The 21875-nt window shown below is 37.4% G+C and overlaps 1 protein-coding gene across 6 annotated transcripts in view; it reads right to left on the bottom strand.

Moving 5' to 3' along the window:
• Positions 1–21875, bottom strand: part of DGKI (diacylglycerol kinase iota) — a 468091-nt gene that overhangs the window by 33707 nt on the left and 412509 nt on the right. For all 6 annotated transcript variants that reach the window (XM_010340506.3, XM_039472800.2, XM_074379024.1 and 3 more), the window contains one exon: positions 14584–14609. In XM_010340506.3, coding sequence (XP_010338808.2) covers positions 14584–14609 — 26 coding nt within the window. The remainder of the gene's footprint in view (positions 1–14583; positions 14610–21875) is intronic.

Raw genomic sequence — 21875 nt, 5'->3', positions numbered from 1 at the left:
GACTTTTACAGAGAAGCACACAGATAGCTTCAGACACCCCTTCCTTCGACATCAGGCAGGCATTCTTTCTGTGATCAGCTTCTCTGAATTCACTGGATGTGTGTTAGCAGTGTCCTTCAAGACCTCTGAAAGGAACTTAGGATGAACAAGTGTACTCATATTTCACTCAATGATATCTATATGCTGGTCTGATGTGGCCTGACAGTAATGGATGGTTACTGGTTTTAGCCAAGCAAGACTGCATGGAAAATGGTGTTTAAGGTCAGAGGCCAAGTACAGTTGAGTACATAGCTGAGCTTAGAAAGATTATAAGCTTATAAGTCATACAGTGATCAGGATGCCCATTAAATTTCTTCTCAGTGCCTAGCAGCAAACTGACCACTCCGTAAGATAAAGGCCTTTTAAACTGAAAAGAAGAATAGCTAAACACCCCTCACTGGCACAAAAGTAAAGTCAAGAAGACGTTAATTTAGCAAAGGTCATGTTCAGAGACATACCAGCAAAATGCACATACAGCAAAAGGGTACAACTAAAAAATAAATACAATTTGAAAAGTATATAGATTATTTACATTTGTAATCAGGTTAAAACACTAATTTTGAATCTACCCCATATAAGCATATGACAGAGAGTACTTGGAAGAATAGAAAAATTAAGCATTTTATTTCAGAAAAGTAAAAATAAATCTTAACTTTCACCATATTATGCTAAATTCATTAAGCAGTATCATGTCTTAGAAGAAAGATTATTAGGTAAATTGTACTTCTGAAGCATGCCCAAGACAGAAAATATTAATTCAAAATAGAATAGGCTTCAGTGGCTCAGTAAGCCTTCAATGACATTTATTAACGATCATACTTTATTGCCATCCAGTTGATGGGAAGGGAAATAAAGACTAAACCTTCATTCTTCACAGGAACTCATATATTCTGAAGAAAAAAAAATGCAGAAACTTAATACATATATACTTAAACACCTAAATGAATGTAGTCCCGATTGATAAAGAAATAGAGTGATGTAGAGAAGGATTTCCTAGAGAAGGTATAAGAAATTTCCCAAAAAGGAAGTTTTGCATTGGCAGAAAAGATGGTGGTAGAGATTTCTGTAGAGAATAGGCGGCTTAGAATGAAGGAAGAAATGAGAATCATTTCCATTTGATAACAGGGACCTCTGAAATGGGCAGGGAGGTGGGAGTCAGGAATAGGGTGCAAAGGTGATGCTGAGAGAATCCCATTCAGGACTCAGAGGTAGTGTGAGGGCAGGCTCTGCCTCCGCTCCCCTACCTCCCATCCCAGAACATCAAGGAAAATCACTTGGAGACTTCATTCACACAGTATCCTCATACAAGTGTACCACCCTCTTCCCCAAAGAGAACTAGGAATTTAAAATAAATTGGAGAAAGACAGCTGAGAAATCAGATGCTTGAAGAAGGCTTTTGGGTAGGCCATGCTTTGTGAGAATGGGAAAAAGCCCACAGGATAGTTAAGGATGACAGGGTGACTAGAGAGGCACACAGTCAGAGAAACACAGCAAACAGTTAACAGTAACAGTCATGGTTTAAATGACTTTCTTTCAGTCTTATAAAACACCACTTCTTTTTTTTTCCAATGGCTGAAACAATTGTCTTCACTTGTGAGGGTGATAGAATGGAAATGTCACCAGACAAGGAAAACTGAGTGGATTCTGGCGGATTTCAAATTCCCTTTTCAATAATCATTGGGACTTTGCATTGTCAGGAGAAAAGCTGGAACCTGCATTGTTAAATAGTATTTTATTCCCTTGCCGAAGAACATTGAAGCTGCCTGCCTGCAGTATTTATAGACTTGCAAAGTGGATTTTAGTGTTTTTCAAGAAGTGGTTCTGTGGCAAGGTGTGGCAACAGGAACCCCATTCGTCACCCCAAACAGAAATAATATACTGGAATTCATAAGCAGAAATGTATGCAGGAACTCCTTAGAGAGCAGGGCACAAATATCTCCAAAATTACTTTTCAAAAATTAAAGGTGGTCTTTTTAAATTTTTCCTCCAGTGTTTCATGGTTCAGTGTTCTTTCCTGGCTCAGAAGCCTGTAAGTGTCTGGAGCAGTAGACGCCTTAGAGGGCAGCCAAGCACAGCCCACTCCATGGAGAAACCCAGGCCAGGAGCAAGCGACTCCAAACCATGGCTTTTGGAATTGCCAACCCTACCACCATGCTAAAGTGACAGTTACTCAGAATGATACAAATTGACATGGTTTCAATCTGTGTCCCCACCAAATCTCATGTTGAATTGTAATCCCCAGTGTTGGAGGAGGAGTCTGATGGGAGGTGACTGGATCCGGGGTGTGGATTTCCCCTTTGGTGTTCTCATGATGGTGAGTTTCATGAGACCTGGTTGTTTAAAAGTGTGTGGCACCTCCCCTTTTGCTTTCTCTTTCTCCTGCTCTAGCCATGTCGGATGTACCTGCTTCCACTTCACCTTCTGCCATGATTGTAAGTTTCCTGAGGCCTCCCCATCCATGAGCCCTGTACAGCCTGTGGAACCCTGAGTCAGTGAAACCTCTTGTCTTTACAAATTAGGTAGTTCTTTATAGCAATGTGAGAATGGCCTAATATACAAGTAATTCTCTGTCCATTGGGCTGTAACCCACAGGAAATGTGTATTTCAAGTAATCCTAGAAAACAATAGACTTTATTCATCCCAAAACCCCATGAAAATGAGACATGTGAGGTCTATTTATTTAAAAAAATCTATACGCCCATTTTGGCTAGCTGACATTGATGGTTGCTGTCACTTCCCTGCACATTATCTCTCCTACTGTCTCTTTTCTTCATTGATGTTTATAAGTAAACTGTGGGCTAGGTCTTTGCCTATATGACCTAATTTAATGCTTACAATAAGCCTATTAGATATGCAATCTTATTGTTATCATCCTCATTTACAGGATGAAGAAATTGAAGTTCAGTGACATTAAGTAATTTGCTCAAGACCACATGGCTAATATGGAATAAAAGCAGGATGCAGACCCAGGATGTGAAATATTCAACATATGAGAAAGCCTGTCTCTTTATCAGGGTACTACACTGCCTCCTTATCTGGCTATATAGACTGTCAAACAATACTGTGGGGTCATTAGGTGGTACTACCAGGACCTTCCTTCCAAAGATTTCCCTGGTCAGGCTGAAGGGATATAGTTTTATATCCCTCCATATCCCATACTTTTCTGGCTCAGATGAGGGAGGGTGTAGAAAATCAAGTTGCCCTGCCAAGTGAAGAAAAGGCTTCAGCAATGAACTTCTTATAAGTATTATGTAAAGTTGTGCTGGCTTGGGAATGGATGTTAAGGGATGCTGAGAAAGTCACACCCTAAGATTTAGGGAACCCACAATGAACCCAGAAATTCAGGATTGACATAACAAGTCTGGCAAAACAAGGAAGCACTTAGTTGACTTAATTAGCTTATAAGAAGACTGGACTGGTGAATATTTTAACAGCCCTATCCAGGACAGTCCAGGCCTAAGCAGCTATAATTGACAGGCTGGACAAACAAAAACACAAACAAAAAATGCATTCAAAATACTAGAGCCTACAGATTAAAGTAACATATCTAAGACTAACCTTCTAGGAACCAACTGAAAAAGTGACAACACATTCTAACATTTTGCAACTGGTAATCATGATAAGATATGGTTAGGGTAAGTCCATAATTCAGGGAAACGAGTCACCAGTCAGTTGTTTGCAAGAGGAAGCCACCAAAATGATAAAACAAGCTATAGGAAGAGGAGAAGACTTTTGATTAAGTATTAACACTTCTAGTCAAATTAAAAACAAATGTAACAATATCCTCACAGGAGAATCGTATTACAATAACTTTCAGTTTACCAACCCAGCCTCTTGGTTACACTAGGTGTTAGCATAACCCAGATCACATAATTTCGTACAGCAGAAATCTTAAACACAGGAGATTTTAACAATAGGTACAATTCAGTTTTTTGATTCTGCCATCGTAGAATACTACTCAAAGACCAGAGTCACGATTTCTCAATTCCTAAATACTGTATAGCTTCATTTGTTGCCAGATACATCACCTTGTCTGACAGCCTCGTCTCATCCTTCCACTTAAAAGTAAACTAGTGGTCAAGCGTGGTGGCTCATGCCTGTAATGCCAGCAGTTTGGGAGGCCGAGACAGGTGGATCACATGAGGTCAGAAGTTTGAGACCAGACTGGCCAACATGGTGAAACCCTATCTCTAGTAAAAATATAAAAAATAGCCAGGTGTGGTGGCACGTGCCTGCAATTCCAGTTGCTCAGTAAGCTTAGGCAGGAGAATTGCTCGAACCTGGGAGGCAGAGATTGCAGTGAGCTGAGATCAGGCCACTGTACTCCAGCTTAGGTGGCACAGTGAAACTCCATCTCAAAATAAAAGTAAACTAGGACATCAGCTTTCTTCCTTTTTCTAACTCCTTTTTTTTTTCCTGTTAGTTTTTTATTTTACAGTGTGTTAATATTTTTTTTCTTTTTTCTTTTTTTTTTTCTCTCTGAGATGGAGTTTCACTATTGTTACCCAGGTTGGAGTGCAATGGCATGATCTTGGCTCACCGCAACCTCTGCCTCCTGGGTTCAGGCAATTCTCCTGCCTCAGCCTCCTGAGTAGCTGGGATTACAGGCACGCACCACCATGCCCAGCTAATTTTTGGTATTTTTAGTAGAGACAGGGTTTCACCATGTTGACCAGGATGGTCTCGATCTCTTGACCTCGTGATCCACCCGCCTCGGCCTCCCAAAGTGTTGGGATTATAGGCGTGAGCCACCGCGCCCGGCCCTGTGTTAATATTTTAACTTAAATATTCTATAACCCCAAAAGAAATCCAACACAATGTTGTAGGTAAATTTTAATAAAGAATATTCTCTCGGCTGTGCGAAGTGGCTCACGCCTATAATCCCAGCACTTTGGGAGGCTGAGGTGGGCAGATCATCTGAGGTAAGGAGTTCAAGACCATCCTGACCAACATGGTGAAACCCCATCTCTACTAAAAAGACAAAAACTTAGCAGGGCATTGTGGTGTGTGCATTAATCTCAGCTACTTAGGAGGCTGCGACAGGAGAATTGCTTGAACTGGGGAGGCGGAAGTTGCAGTGAGCCGAGATCATGCCATTGCACTCCAACCTAGGCAACAAAAGCAAAACTCCAACTCAAAAAAAAAAAAAAAAAATTATCTCCTCCGCCCACTTACAATCAATCTTCAAAAGATAACTAAATAATTATCACCAACAAAGCATACCAAAGAAACCAAAAGAATCAAAAGGATTATATGATTACAATCAATAGTGAGATTTAGTAAAGGGAAATGATAGATAATAGCAGGGTCAGGACACATAGAAAGTAATATAACCAGATTTTGAAAAGCCCAGGGAGTTTTGTTTTCTTTTTTAATCAACAATGAATTATCTCTTTTCCTAGGATTTGTAAAAGAAAACTAAGAAAAATTATGCTGTCATTTTTATTCTTTTGCTTTCAAAACACAGTCTTCAAGGAACACCCTGTGAGACCACCACAAAAGGCCATCTTTCCAGCACATTAGTAACTGAATCTCTTTGGAAAAAGACCAGGAGTAACCTATCTTCTACAACAGGGAACAATATTAATGAGGCTGCAATGGGATTCAAAGATGTGTAATGAAAGTTTCTGTTTGCCAACACCACATAGTGCAGCAAATTTAACAGTAAGACTTGTATAGGAAGAATCAGTTCCATGCCAGGGCACAGCACAGAATAAGGTAATGTCTCTATTCATTGAGTTTACAGTCAAATAAGAAGAGCAACACTACCCATGAGGAAAGAAAATTGGAATACACTCAAAAAAAAAAAAAAGTGAATAAGGAAGGAGAATTCATGGGCATTTAAGTTGTCAGGAAAATTCATCATTGTTTGTCCTTAGCATCTGTGGAGGTGGTTCCAACACACAGAAATTAATAAGAATTGAGGTGAGATCTGAATGAAGGACAACAGAGATGCCTGCCAGAGACATGGTAGGAGGTGACAGAAACGTTGGGGCTGAATAAAGGCAAGCGAGGCGAGGTCTAGAGAGGGGCCCTCAAGCAGAACAGAAAGAATTCTCCAAAGAAATATAAGCTAAACCAGGATGAGAAACAGCCCCAAAAATGAGCCCTAAAAAGTTTGAATCTAATTAGAAAGTAGAGAAAAAAATCTGATATGGGGCAAAAAAAGAGCACTCTAGCAACTTTACATTAATGATAGCCCAAAGTCATTGCAAAGTGACATACTCTGATGGACAATATAGGAAGCTCTTCCTAGCAATGCAATTAAAGATCTGCACATATTTCCATCTATAACATCAGGCAAGTTTAATTCTTTGAGATGGAGTCTTGCTCTATCGCCCAGGCTGGAATGTAGTGGCACAATCTCAGTTCACTGCAACCTCTGCCTCCTGGGTTCAAACAATTCTCTTGCCTCAGCCTCCCAAGTAGCTGGGATTACCGACATGTACCACCACACCAGGCTAATTTTTGTATTCTTAGCACAGACAGGGTTTCACCATGTTGGCCAGGATTGGTTCAAACTCCTGACCTCAGGTGATCTGCCCACCTCGGCCTCCCAAAGTGCTAGGGTTACAGGCATGAGCCACAGCACCTGGCCAATATCTAACTCTCTTAATCCTCTTTATTCACAGTCATCATAGTCATAATAATTATCATCTATTTAAGGAAATAGCTACCTTTTGAGAATTCTACCTTATAAAAAAAATGAGTGTTATTGACAGGAAATTGGATCCCTATTTTCTTGATGATGACGTGTGGGGCTACAAGAAGTAAATCCAAAATATACCTTTGAATTGTTTTTCTGCATCAAGGGCTTTGCTTACTTACATGAATAAAAAATTCCCATCTTTAATAATCACTTTCTACCCAATAAAAAGACCTCATACAATTATGAGGTCTTTATTTAACAAACAGAATCGTGATTTCCTATTACATGAGCAATGCTATTGACAGATTTGACAGACAGTAGAGAGAAATGGTTAGGAAAAGGATTTGGATCCAGATCACCCGAGTTTACATCCTAGTTCTACCTTTTACTCAATAGGCATGTGGCCTTGGACAAGTCATTTAATCGGGTTGTACCCTAGTGTTCTCATCTGTAAAATGAGAATAGTAGAGGTACATACAAGATATTCCATAAATAGGTAACTCAAGTGTTGTGCAAAGTCTTCCAGAGACTATAAAAAGAGAAAACCCATCCTACTTCATTTTAAGCTATGACTATCATACACATGCTACATAATAGAAAGGAAAATTAAAGGCTAATCACACTTATGAACATGGATGTAAAGAGCGAAACAAAATATTAGCAAATCAAATCTATCAATGTATAATGGTGGTAAATATAAAAACCAATTTAAGTTCTTCTCAGAAATATATTTTCTATTTAAAAATCAATTAGTAAAATGCACCATATTAACAGACAAAAGGAAAAAAAGTCATCTCTAAAGATGAATAAAAGAGTATTCAATAAAATTCAACATCTGTTGAATTTAATAAATTAGAGTGAAAGAAAATATGCTTAAAAGAAATATCCACAAAACAAGTACTGCTACCTGCATCATGACCACCTGCCAGTGAACTTCTTGTGGATGGCACCCACTTTGGGATCAGGAACAAGTCAATGATGCTCACTATTTCTATTACTAGTCAATACTGCACTGAAGGTTTTAACCAGTGCAGAAAGTGCCAGAAATATGTATAAAAAGCATAAAGATTGGAAAAGGCAAGCCAAAATTATTTGCATTTGTAGATGAGATTGCCTATATAGAATTCTCTTCCCACAAAATGATCCTTCATATAAAATTTATGAATTTAAAACTTTAGCAGGAATCTTGATAAACAAGATTTTAAAATTCAACTGCATTTCAATATGCCAGCAAAGACCACTTAGAAAACACAGTTTTAAAAATACAACATACAAATTGTCACTAAAAAATATAAAGTACTTAGGAATATACTTAACACAAAAAAGACTAAACCCTGCATGAAGAAAATTATAAAACTCTATTCATAGCCATTTTAAAAAGCCAATTAAATGTAAAAAGATGTGGCTTGGAATAGAAAGATACATTATCATAAAATTACCAATTTTCTTTATACTAATTTATAGATTCATGTGATTGTCATTAAAAAAAAATTCAACATACAACTTGATAAGCTTTTTTTTTTTTTTTTTTTTTGAGACAGAGTCTCACTCTGTTGCCCGGCCGGACTGCAGTGGCACAATCCCAGCTCACTGCAACTCCCATTTTCCAGTTTCAAGCAATTCTCCTGCCTCAGCCTCCCAAGTAGCTGGGACTGCAGGCACACACCACCACTAATTTTTTGTACTTTTAGCAGAGACGGGGTTTCACCATGTTGGTGAGGATGGTCTCGATCTCTTGACCTCTTGATCCGCCTACCTCGGCCTCCCAAAGTGCTGGGATTACAGGCCTGAGCCACAGTTGATAAGGTAATTTTATAATTTATATGAAACAGGAAGACCTCTGTTATCCCATGTCACTCCTGAAGAAAAAATTATAGGACATGTCCTCTAATAGATATCAGGATTCATACCAAAGTTATAACAACTAAAATAATAGTACAGGAATAGATATATTGATCAAAATAAGAGAAAATAGAACCTAGAGACTCATGTTTACAGGTTTTCAAGTCAGTGAAAAAAACAAAGGATAATAAAATAGCTGGTTATTCATACAAACACAATCAAAATAAAATTTGACCTTTACCTCTTACCAAACCACAAAAATCAATTCTAAGTTATTAAGTATGAAAGAAAGCACTATAAAAATTTTATGAGACAATATCTTTATGATTATACTTTGAAAGATTTCTTTAAAAATTATCAAAGGCATAAACCATAGAGAAAACCTTAATAATTTTACTATAGTAAAATAAAGAGTATCCATCTATTCATCATACGACAACAAAAAGAGCTCAAAAAGATAAACCACAAACTGGAGAAAATTTGTAACACATATAGTCAACAAAACAATTTTTACCTAGAATACATTTAAAAGTTCATAAATCATTAACAAGAACACAAACAACCAGGTGATAAAAAGTGAGTGAAATAAATAAAAGACCTTTCATAGAAGAGTAAACACAAATGGCCCATAAGTATATGAAAAGATGCTTGATCCAATGTGTAATCATTTATTACAAATTAAAATCACAATGAGATGCCATTTCATATTTCACAAGACTAACAAACATTACCAAATCAGTTAATATCAAGTATTGGCTAGGATGCAGGTCAATGGGACCTCTCATCCACTGAAGTTGTGAGTGTATGTTAATGTGATCACTTGCAAAATAATTTGTCATAACACTGCAAGTTAAAAGTGTGTATAATCTACCACCTCACTAAGCAATTCCCAGGTTTAATTCCTAGAGAAATTCTTGCTCATGGATACCACAAAGAGTTACAAAAAAAGAGAATGTTCATAGTGATATTGTTTGCAATAGCAAAACAAAAACACAAGCAAATCCCCAAGAAACCTGTTATCTATGTAAACATTCATTAGCAGATTGGATATATAAATTGTTATATGTTCATACAATAGAGTACCTATATAACATGAACTATTAATGCAATGAATATGGCACTCATCTATAAGAATGAATCACAAGAAATATTATTTTGAATAAAAGAAACAAATTACAACATGATTCAATTTCTAAAATTCAAAATAGGTAAAACTATACATACACACACAAATACACATAAATAGAAATATATATATGAGTTACATATCCACATATACATTCATATATAAGATGTGCACATATGTAGTAAAACAATGAGAAGAAACAAGGACATGATTAACAAAAAGGGAGAATAGTAATTATTCCTGAAAGGGAGGGAAGGGGACATAATTAGGAAAGCAAATTATAGGAAGCTCCCAAATTCCTACAATGTTTTACTTCTTAGTCTGAGGGCCAAGTACACAGTAGTTCCTTTGCTCAATATTTAAATTGAGCAGATACATTTCATATATTTTATGAATAGTATCTGTTTCAGTAATATACATGAAAGAAAAGTGAATTGATGAGGTATAGTCATTAATGTCTCAAAGATTTGGGGCCTTGTCACAGTGTGATGCTTTGTATAACTGTTAATCATGCTGCTAATAAAGATATACTTGAGACTGGGTACTTTCTAAAAGAAAGAGGTTTAATGGACTCCCAGTTCCACATGGCTGGGGAGCCTCACAATTACTATGGAGGACGAAGGAAGAACAAAGGGACGTCTTATGTGACAGCAGGCAAGAGAGAGCTTGTACAGGAGAACTCCCATTTACGAAACCATCATATCTCATGATACTTATTCACTATCATGAAAACAGTATGGGGGAAACTGCCCCATGATTCAATTCTCTCCATCTGGCCCCGCCATTGACACATGGCGGTTATTACAGTTCAAGGTGAAATCTGGGTGGAGACACAGCCACACCAGATCAATAACCTACTGCAAAGTACAGTCCACTCCAAGCCTGACAGCAGATTCATTCTTGAACGCTTTACACTAGTGACTGTAGTTGTGACAATTTTATTTCCAGATAGCCATTACTGCAATTCTTGTCCACTATGTTACTGTTGCAACAACAAAAGCTGCTCTAGAATATGAGGGCCGTTGTTGACAACAGGTCTAGGAGGTAGGACAGGAGTGGGATGCCTCCCTCGGATATTCCAGGGGAGCATGGAGCATGTTGTTGGCACTTTCTTTTGAGAGGCAACTAATGCCTTTTATTTTGTAAATGAACCGACATGAGTTGGAAGATGACCTGCCTTGAGTGTGCTGGCACAGGTAGCAGCAGTAAGGGCAGCACTCCAAGGAGGCTGTAAAATAAGCAAGCTAAGGTGACAGAAGATGAGCTCTCCGAGCCAGGGAAGCAGCCTGGGCCCAGGAGACGGCTCCAGGAGCAATTTAAATGATGAAGTGATAGGCATTCAATACAGAGGAAACACACAGGACAGTGCAATCAATCACTGCCAAGCTTATCTTCTGACAAGGAGTAGGGTTCCAGCTTCCAGATGTAACATTAAAACGTAATGTTTCCACTGGGGTTTAGCATGGCAGGTTTCCCTGAAGCTTCAGTTTCACTCAGTTAACTAATTATGAGAAAATGTGACATCGGTATTTACTTTTTCTACAGGGACAAATCATTGCCAGCAGGAGGGAGAAGTTGTTATTTTTGTTCTGCTTTGTTTTGTCATTAAAAAGAAATTACTTACACAGCGGTAAATACACTCTTGTTAGAGGGGGGAAGAATTATCTCCATAGTTCTATCCATTCAATCATGTCTTTGGTTTTCCAGGGACATGGAGGATAAAAGAGAGTTAAGAGTTTGGTTGTTAGAATTGGGTCTGAAAATGAACTCTCTCACCTACTAGCTATGTGACCTTAAGCAAGTTATTTAAGCACTCTGAGCGTGCTTTTGCAGCTGTGAAACTGGGAACGATGCATCTACTACAGAGTTATTCGTGAAAAATGAAAAGACATAATGCAGTTGAGGCACTTGAGCACAGGGCTTCTGCATAATAAGAGCTCAATACAATTTAGCCTTTATTCTTAGTGACCCTGATGCGCTATTATATAAATATAGAAACAGTTTATGTGTCATTTAGACCTTGTGTTGCCAATTCTATATGACCACACGTCTAATCATCAATTGAGCCTGTACTCTGGCACTGTAAGCTAAATGGTGTATTAAACATTTTATTCCTCCTCACCCTGATGTAATGAAAGGTTTCCAGAGAAAATTTAATGATAATGAAAGAAACAGTTATTCTCTCCCATCTGCTTTTAACTTTTCAAGGGCGGAACATAATCCCGAGCAAACACCACAGATAAACTTGTGCTTCCTCTTCTACTGCCTGCATGCTAGAGAAATAATATATTTGGGGTGCTTTTAACAAATTGGAAACTGATTTTACAAATGACTTCTCAGTTGAACTTGCTACAATCCCATGAGGTAAGCAGTTTATGATTAGCCCCATTTTACAGACAAGGAAAAAAAAACAAACAAGATAAGTTAAATGACAAAGCCACTGTATTCAAGCACTCTATGAAAGAGTACCATGGGAATGAAAAGTGCCAGGGTTACTGGACAATGAAAAAATAGATTTTTCCAAGAATAAATTCTTGCCTTAGAGAGAGCCAAAGTGACAGAGGAAGGACCATTTGTGGAAAGCAAACAAAAAAGAAAATTAAGAGACATAGGGTTTTATATTCTGATTTCACAATACATTTGCCCAATGTGCCTTAAATTTTCTACCAATAAACTTGAGGGAAAAAAAATTGCTACTTCTCACCTCTCTTACAAGTGTATTTCAATGTCATTATTGTGTACAAATAATATGTAAGATTGATGCTATGACATTCAAGAGGTTTTATGGTAGCCATATACATGGGAACTCTTAAAAATGTATAAACAGAAGAAAATATATTCTGAGTGGCAGATAGAAAATCCTGGCAATAAAGAAACATGATATTTCTTTCAAGAACATATGGGCTAAAAAATTATGAACAATTAGATAAGATAGGTAAATTATCACTATAATTTTGCATTATGTACTTGAACTATTTTTGGAAGTTACAGAAACAAACTATGAGAGGCATGAACATGTAATAAATTTTTTGAAGCCAGGAAATTATAATAGCCCACTAATTTTGATAATGTTTCTTCAAATAATCACATATAAGGTTCTTAAAAGAATCAATTCTGAAGTGTTCTTAACACCAAGCAAGTCTTTCTGGCAGCAGTGATCCTTTAGGACTTCAAAGGACCCTGACATATGCCCCCTGTGATTTCATAACCACTTAAGAAGTTCTAGTGGACTATAACTTGTCATTTACAAGTCTCCCTCATCCAGCATTTTTGTCTGAATGGGCAATAAATTCTTTAGATAGGAAGGCAAAGACAATCAAAAGTCATTAAGGGGAATCCGAGTTCAAAATAAAAACGAAGCACAAGCTTCTAGTTGATAATGTGAACATGGAAGTGCCAAGGGCCTATATAAATGTGCAAACACCTAGTCATACCAACAGCAGTCAGCAAAATAGCACATGATAGCAGGTTACCATTAGGCAGTTGATTGCCTAATTCTGATGCAATGGGCCTGAACATAATATTCCCTATGATTCTTCACAGAAAATAATACAACTTCATACCAATATTGATTCAGATTTCACAATGTGGCAGTAGACAGGCCTGCCTAAAACTCCTCCCTTTTCTGAATTCACTCATTTAATAAACACTTTTTCATTGTTTGCTATTTGTTGGAAACTATATCAAAGCACTCATAGTCTAATAGGGAAAACAGGTAAATAAAGCATGAAATTTGCACATTAAACCCTAGAATGTAAAAAATACTTGGCACAATGATAAGCAGATCAGCCAGCCCTCACAGAGGATGAGGTGAGGTGCATAGAAACTGTTTATATGGCAAAAGAGAGAACGGTATGTTCTTTCTTACATGTCAGAGAGAACAGTATGAATAAAAGCAGGGAATTGCAGCAAAGATGGTGAGCTCCAGAAATTAGATGTAGAATTAGAGGTAGTGCCACGCAGCTGAAATATAGATCATGGGTAGGAGAAGGGAAAAGATGGTAAACGAAACTATAAGCAGTGGAGGAAGACAAAGATTCCATCATTTAGTGCTTACTAGTCCATGTTAAAATACAACATTGGAAAGCTGAACACAATTATTGGTCTGCTGGAAAGATTTCATTCCAGAGGCAATAGGGGTAGATATTTACTATAGAATAATCATTTTGGTGCTAGCTGGGTACTCACTGAACTAGGGAAAAGAAAATCTAGAGATATGGACACCAATTATGGGAGAATTTCAAAAGTCCAAGTAAGATACAAAGGGGTCCCAAACCAAAGTTTCATATAGCATATTTGTAAAACATAATTATGTATAATAACGGACTCATTGTAGCCACTTAATAAACATTTTTTGTGACTGACTGGATAAATGAACAACTCCAAAGGTGAGATGGAACCAAATTAGGTATTTTCTCTTTGGAGTGAAATAGCTGTCTGTTAAAATGCAAACAATTCATCTCAACTAGGTAACAACAAATACCACTTACTGCTTGATTTCCTTTCAGACTTAGAATGCTCCTTGCAAGTGAGTGATTGGAATGTGATGCCAATGTCCAATCTGGAAGGGACTGTAGGGAATATCTACCATAAACTCCCATTTTAAAGACAAAAATCTGAGTCATAAAAGTTACAGGACTGGCCCAAAACCACAAAATGTTTCTGCTGATGGGACTGAAATCAGGCAGAGTAAATTAATGCTTCACAATGTTTGTCAACCTAAGTAGTTGGAAGAGACTTTAAAGGTATCAAATTCAGCTAGGGTGATTTAAGTTTTTAAAAGTGTTTGACATTTCATATTCAAAAACCACAAAGCAGCATCTTAGAGACATTTTCTTAAACAATTATTTGCTCTGACAATGAACTGCAAAGACCAGGGGTCAAGTTTTAATTCTGAATTGGTATAAATCAGAAAAATGATTCTTACCATAATCTTCTGAAGAGACTGGTGACCTAAAAGGAAATAAGAAGCATGATCAATATTTTATATGATAATTATGACAATAATCAATAATTTCCAAGTAATTAAACCCTCAAATTCAATTAAATGGAAACTCAATATAGTAGACAGTGTAATTAATGTGTTGACTGCAATGGTATATTTCAATCCACAGCCCCCAACCCTTACCTGGATTGGTTGGATGTTACAGGTTACTAAAATGTCAGTCTATGCATGGTGCCCTAAGGCTGCAAAAACTTAGCTAAGTCTAGATTTACCACACAAAAAAGAGACCTCATAGAAATATAATATAGATGAAATCCTCTGATGTGTGGTGCCCAAGGACAAGCATCCAGTGTAAATGTCAGGGATATATTAAAAAAAAAAAAAAAAAAAAAAAAAAAAAAAAAAAAAAAAAGCACTAGCTAAATTGGGTATCTGTCAATACAAAGAGATCTACTTGAATGGTATAAATTGAGTCTGAGATAAAAGGAACAGTAGGCATCCTTATTATTACTAGTTTTTGTTTCCACTCTTCGTGGAATTTAAAGTTTGAGTGAGCTGACCCTCTAATTGCTGCCCTATGTCTCAGAACCTGCAAGAAACAGCATGACACAAGAAGGTAACCACTGGGGTTCCACAGAACTTTTGGAAATCAACAACTTCTGCAAACTATATGTGAGTTCTACTCTAATTATGGTAACCAGATCTCAAATGAAAAATCCTATCAACCCTAAAAGGCTTGCTTCCTCTCAGTTGACTACTAATGGCAATACTTTCGGCAATATAGACCTAAGCTTGGAGATGAATTCACCTCCAGCTTGAAGACTCCAACTTTCACTCACATTTATTCTTTTCTGGGGAGAAAGAGAAACATATGATATTATATTCAGAGTTATTGAAATTATGAAGGGAAAGGCAAGATATAGTATACTTCCCCTATTTTGAAGGAGTCTTTTTCTCTGAATGATTGGCTCAATGAAGTCCACAGCAGGGAAATGACCAAAGATAAACTCAAGAGTTTGGCAATAAAGCTGCTAATTATTAGAACTAATATTTATGAGACATGAAGATAAATGTCAGGGCAAAAATCATTATTCAGTCAATGCACAAATGGTTGAAGCTAATTTTTAGCTATTTTGGGATGCTTGATATGATTTTATCTACTGGTTAGTAATATTACTGTTTATTATGTGAGGGAACAGTGAAGTATAAAGACACAGTGGCAATGGAGAAAAAGCCTTAAACCTCAATGAGTGGCAAAGTATCAATTGTATTTCAACTGAGCAAGCCTCTTAAAGTAGACTTTCGCATGAAAACCACAGAATGCCAAGATTTGGTGGAAAGGAAATTAGCTTCTGGGAGATGAATATGGGGAGTGGTGAGTGAAAACCTACCTACCACAATCCCTAGGTCAACACTGTTCAAGAAACACCACTTGGCCTCCCTGGGTAGGACTGATTTATCTTCCTATTGGATTCCCTTCTTTTGTATTACCCACACACTGGCCTTTCTCACTGGGTTGGAACCCTTGTGAAACTAAGACTATATCTTGTTTAGAACAAGTGAGCCCTTAGTTAAAATTTGTTGAGTTGAATTAACCTCAGTCCCATTACACTGATATTCAAACTGACACATTCTGGAGCTTCCCAAAAAGTCATCATGTTACTGTTAAACCATCTTTAAGGCAAGTTTGCCTGCTCCTAGGCCAGCTGCAAGGAAGAGTCCTAGAGAATGTGCTTGAAGTTCTATTTGGTTATAATGTGGACACTCTCAGAGCCAAAGGACATCAAAAGTACCCAGAAGCAGAGACGCCCATACTTTCCTTCAATAATTAGGAAAAACAAAGGCGGGAGGCAAGTATTGAATGAGAGGTGAAATGAAATTAGAAGCTGAATCTAAAAAACACATATATTTTAAAGAAGATGAGCTAATTCCTTCAGCTGCTTAGGTCATAATAGAGTCAGTCACAGGGAAGCATCTTTCCTCCTGGTGTTTGCCAATGAGAAGTAAGTAAAAATGTGTCTTGGACTGTTTGCAATTAATCTGTCACAGAGCTAAGGGAACAAAACAAAATTCATGCCAAAGGACAACTGAATGTCTCAGGTGGAGAGCTTGTGAAGCAGGGTCTTTGCTGTCTTTCTGCAAAATCAAAGTATTGATATTAAATTTGAAAAATTCCAGATGGCTCCGTTAGAGTCCCAAGGGGATGCATTCTGCTGTATGTCCAGGCAGTGGATAAAAAATATCAATTTCAGAGTGTTTTGTGAAAATTAGTCATGTTGAGTTTCCACGTTTAATGTCTCCCATATGCCTGGCTTTATGGAATTTTAAGACATATGGAGTATTTCCATCCTCACTCAGTATTTCACCTTTCACCAAAACAAGTTACTGCATTGTACTACTGAGATGTGCACATCATCCATTATTGCTGGAAATGGGCATGAAGAGTTAGCTCATGGGTGGATCACCTGAGGTCAGGAGTTCAACACCACCCTGGCCAACATGGTGAAACTCTGTCTCTACCGAAAATACAAAAATTAGCTGAGCTTGGTGGCAGGCCCCTGTAATCCCAGCTACTTGGGAAGTTGAGGCAGGAGAATTGCTTGAACCTGGAAGGCAGGGGTTACAGTGAGCCGAGGTCATGCCACTGCACTCCAGCCTGGGTAACAAGAGTAAAACTCTGTCTCAAAAAAGAAAGAAAAAGAAATTTAGCTCAGAAAAGAAGAAATATTCTGAAATTAGCAATATAAGTAGTTATTTTAACAATAGAGGTTGAATCCCAGGAACAGATAATCTTCTTAAACCTGACAATGGAGGCATGCAATGCAGGAAGGCTCCCTGGTTATTCTTCTCACCACACCTGAAAGACATGTGGTTTTATCCCAGACTGCTTATTTTTCCTCTATGTATACTTTATCTTGGAGCAAGCCCTGCCCTCACAGTGTAAACTATTACCAGCATTCCTACATCTCTCCTTTTCACTTCTTTTCTGATCATGGGTCCTTTAGCTATAGAATATTTTATATTTGTTTCTGCCTTGTTTTTATTTATTTTGATACTTTTTACATTTTGTTCAAAGGCAACAAAATAAAACAAAACAAAAATTCAAGCCATGCATTGAAAAACATTTCTCCTATTAAGTCTAAATCATTATTATTCAGGTTTGAATCTCTCCATTCGTGTTGATTCAATTTATTACTTGAGACCCTGTTGTTACCAGGCCATGTGCCAAGTGATGGAGACACAAAGAACAATTTCAGGGAACTCATAATCTAGTGAAAAAGAAAAATACCTAAACAAATGATTGATTATAATGTAAAAAATATATAATGATCAAAATATCCATGAAGTTAAAGAGGCAGCACAGAGGACAGAGAGATTGATTCGGTACAAAAAGTGTGAAAAAAAGCTTTGAGAAGCAAGAATCATCTGAACCGGGTCTGAAGAAAAAAGAGGATTGTATTAGGTAAGTAAGAAGGAGAAGAACTCCAGGCAGAACAGCAAAAAATTGCACAGATGTGAAATTGCATAGAATCCTATCAGATATACAAGTAACTCGGTATTGCTACAATGTAAGGGAGGAATAAGAGCAACGACCTGGGAAGTAAGTGGCAAGGGCCATTTCATACAAGGCACGCGGGGCCCCTGTGAAGTGCTTGCAATTTACCTTCTAAACTAAATGGAGCAAGCTTGCAAGGCAGAGAAGTCACACAGTTTGGGCAGGCAGTTTGAGACTGAACCATAAAAGAACAAGACAACAAATTAAAAGGCAGAGGTTAAGTTAAAGACTATGACTGAAAAACTTCCATGTTAGTAATACAGAAAAAAATTTCTCTGTTCTTCAATTTTTTTGAAACCCATGGAAAATGACAGGGAAGATGAGAAACAGTAAAGGAAATACCCTCTTTGACTAAACTAGATATTTATAAGTCCAAACCATCATACATGAAGAAGAGCTACTGAGTACAGTAAAAATAGGGCTAATTTTTAGAGAAACAGAGAATTTTTATTTTAGTCAGCTAAAGAGATATAAACTATTTTATGCACAAGGAAACCTATGTCAGAAAGCCTTCCACTTTAAGCCACGGTGTCCTGCTAGTCAGAAGTAGAACCAAACCTAGAAGAGGGCGCTGCTAAGAAAAAGCTTGAAGATAACAGAGAGAAAGTCAAACTTAGAGCAGCACACCAAATCACTAAGCCCAATCATCCATCCAGCTCCAAAAAAAAAAAAAAAAAAAAACCTCACCCAATGCAAATAGTACAAGTAATAATGGAAAAAGAACCAGCATGACATCTATGCACACATACCAGAGGAGAAAACAAAACATAGGCAAAGAACACACTAAAAAGATGATGGATGAAGCAGATAAAAATTACTAATAAATCTCCATGAAATTTAGACATGGAAGGAAGGAAAAGAAGGGGGGAAGGGGATAAGGGGGAAGGGGGGGAAGGAGGGGTAAATAGAGTGTCTGTGAAATGTAAACTTAAAGAAGAAAAATGATCAAGAAATAGTTACAGGGAGGTGAAAAGAGCAAAAGTCTGCCCAGAGCCTTTGAACTAGTTGTTATTAAAGAAACTGTGGCTTTTTTCCGCTATGATACCACTGCACTGGAAAAAGAAGATTAAGAGAAGATAAATAATAATTAAAAATATATTAAGATATGAAACATTGATGAAACAAATTGAAAAAGATACAAATAAATGGAAAGACAGCTCATGCTCATGAATTAAAATAATTAATATTGTTAAAACGTTTATATTTTAAGCAACCTAGAGACGTAATTCCTATAAAAATACCAAAGACATTCTTCACAGATTAGAAGAAACAGTCTTAAAATTTGAATGAAACCACAAAAGACCCTGAATAGCCAAAGCAATCTAGAACAAAAAGAACAAAGCTGGAGACATCACACTACCTAACTTCAAAATATTTTACAAAGCTATAGTAACCAAATCAGCACGACACTGGCATAAAAACAGACAAATAGAACAATGGAACAGGATAGAGAGCCCAGAAATAAATCTGTATGTTTACAGCCAACATAATATACATAATAAGGAAAGGGGAGTCTTTTTTTTTTTTTTTTTTTTTGAGACGGAATTTTTGCTCATTACCCAGGCTGGAGTGCAATGGCACAATCTCGGCTCAACGCAACCTCCACCTCCTGGGTTCAGGCAATTCTCCTGCCTCAGCCTCCTGAGTAGCTGGGATTACAGGCATGTGCCACCATGCCCAGCTAATTTTTTTTGTATTTTTAATAGAGACAGGGTTTCACCATGTTGACCAGGATGGTCTCGATTTCTTGACCTCGTGATCCACCCACCTCGGCCTCCCAAAGTGCTAGGATTACAGGCTTGGGTCACCGTGCCCGGCAGGGGAGTCTTTTTTAATAAACAGTGTCGGGAAAAGCAGATATCTACATGCAGAAAAATATAATTAGACTCTTACTGCACACCATGTGCAAAAATCAACTCAAAGTAGATTAAAGACTTAAATATAAGTCCCAAAACCATGAAACTGCTAGAAGAAAACAGGGAAAGGCTCCATTACATCAGTCTGGGCAATGATATTTTTGGACATAACCTCAAAATTATAGGCAACAAAAGCAAAAATACAGATATGGGATTACCTGATATTCAAAAACTTACACAGCAAAGGAAACAATCCCCAGAGCAAAGAAACAACCTACGTAATATGAAGGTTCCTCAAAATAGATTTTAAAAAAACAGAACTATCATATGATTCAGGAATCCCACTACTCAGTAAATATTAAAAGAATGTGAAATCAGCATGCCGAAGAGATAGCTACACTCCCACATTTATTAAAGCACAATTCCGAAGAGGCAAGATATGGAATCAACCTAAGTGTCATTCAGTGTACAAATGGATAAAGAAAATGTGTTATATATATACAATGAAATTCTAGTCAGCCATAAAAAGAAGGAAATCCTATCATTTGCAACAACATGAATGAACCTGAAGGATATTATGTTAAGCCAAACAAGCCAGGGAGAGAAAGACAAACACTGCATGATCTCACTCATGTAGAATCTAAAATGTTCATTTCACAAAAGTAGAGAGTGAAATGGAGGTTACCAGAGGCTGGGCATTTGAGGGAGAGAGAGATGGGAGAGATGCTCATCAAAGTAAACAAAGTTCCTGTTAGATAGGAAGAATAAGTTCAAGAGATTTATTTTATAGCATGCTGACTAGAGTTAAGGATGATGCATTGCATTCTTAAAAAACACTAAGAGAGTAGACGCTAAGTGCACTCCCAACAAAATTTATAACTAGGCATGGTAATGCATATGTTAATTAGCTACATAATTAACAGTTACATATGCTTCACAACATCGTGTCATATACAATACATAATAATTTTATGTCAATGTAAAAATTATTTTTAAAGAATTAGAATAATAGCTGGCCATGGTGGCTCATGCCTGCAATCCTAGCACTTTGGGAGGCCAAGGTGGGAAGATTACTTGAGATCAGGAGTTTGAGACCAACCTGGCCAACATGATGAAAGCCTGTCTCTACTAAAAAAAAAAAAAATTAGCCAGGCATAGTGGCATGTGCCTGTAATCCCAGCTACTCAGGAAGCTGAGGCAGGAGAATCGCTTGAAACTGGGAGGCAAAGGTTGCAGTGAGACAAGGTCGCACGATTGCACTCTGGTTTGGATGGCAAGAGTGAAACTCCGACTCAAAAAAAAAAGGATAATGTATAGTTATAATTATAAATACAAATAAATACATATATGTATATACATTTTACTTTGAATTACTCTTCCATGAGTCTTGATCTGAATATTTGTTGGTGAAAGTATCCTTCCCAACGTTTAACCAGCTTATGAGAATATCCATATTGTCTCTAAAATAAAGATGACTTTTCAAACTAGGATACACAGGGAAACCTGAAAATAAGGGAAGCTCTGGGAAAACAGAATGCTATTTTAGTTGGAAAATTATGTAATTTAACTGGTAAAATTAAAATATTTTCATACTGAAACCAGCACAGTCATATTATGGATCCAAAAGCAAAAGTCCCTTGAATTCTTTTTTTTTTTTTTTTTTTTTTTGAGACAGAGTTTCGCTGTTGTTACCCAGGCTGGAGTGCAATGGCATGATCTCAGCTCACCGCAACCTCCACCTCCTGGGTTCAAGCAATTCTCCTGCCTCAGCCTCCCGAGTAGCTGGGACTACAGGCGTGCACCACCACGCCCGGCTAATTTTTGTATTTTTAGTAGAGACGGGGTTTCACCTTGTTGACCAA

This window comes from Saimiri boliviensis, chromosome 10 (assembly GCF_048565385.1).
Source record: "Saimiri boliviensis isolate mSaiBol1 chromosome 10, mSaiBol1.pri, whole genome shotgun sequence".
Taxonomy (NCBI): domain Eukaryota; kingdom Metazoa; phylum Chordata; class Mammalia; order Primates; family Cebidae; genus Saimiri; species Saimiri boliviensis.
Note: the sequence above shows the minus strand (reverse complement) of the source record. Positions and strands in the feature narration are given on the sequence as shown.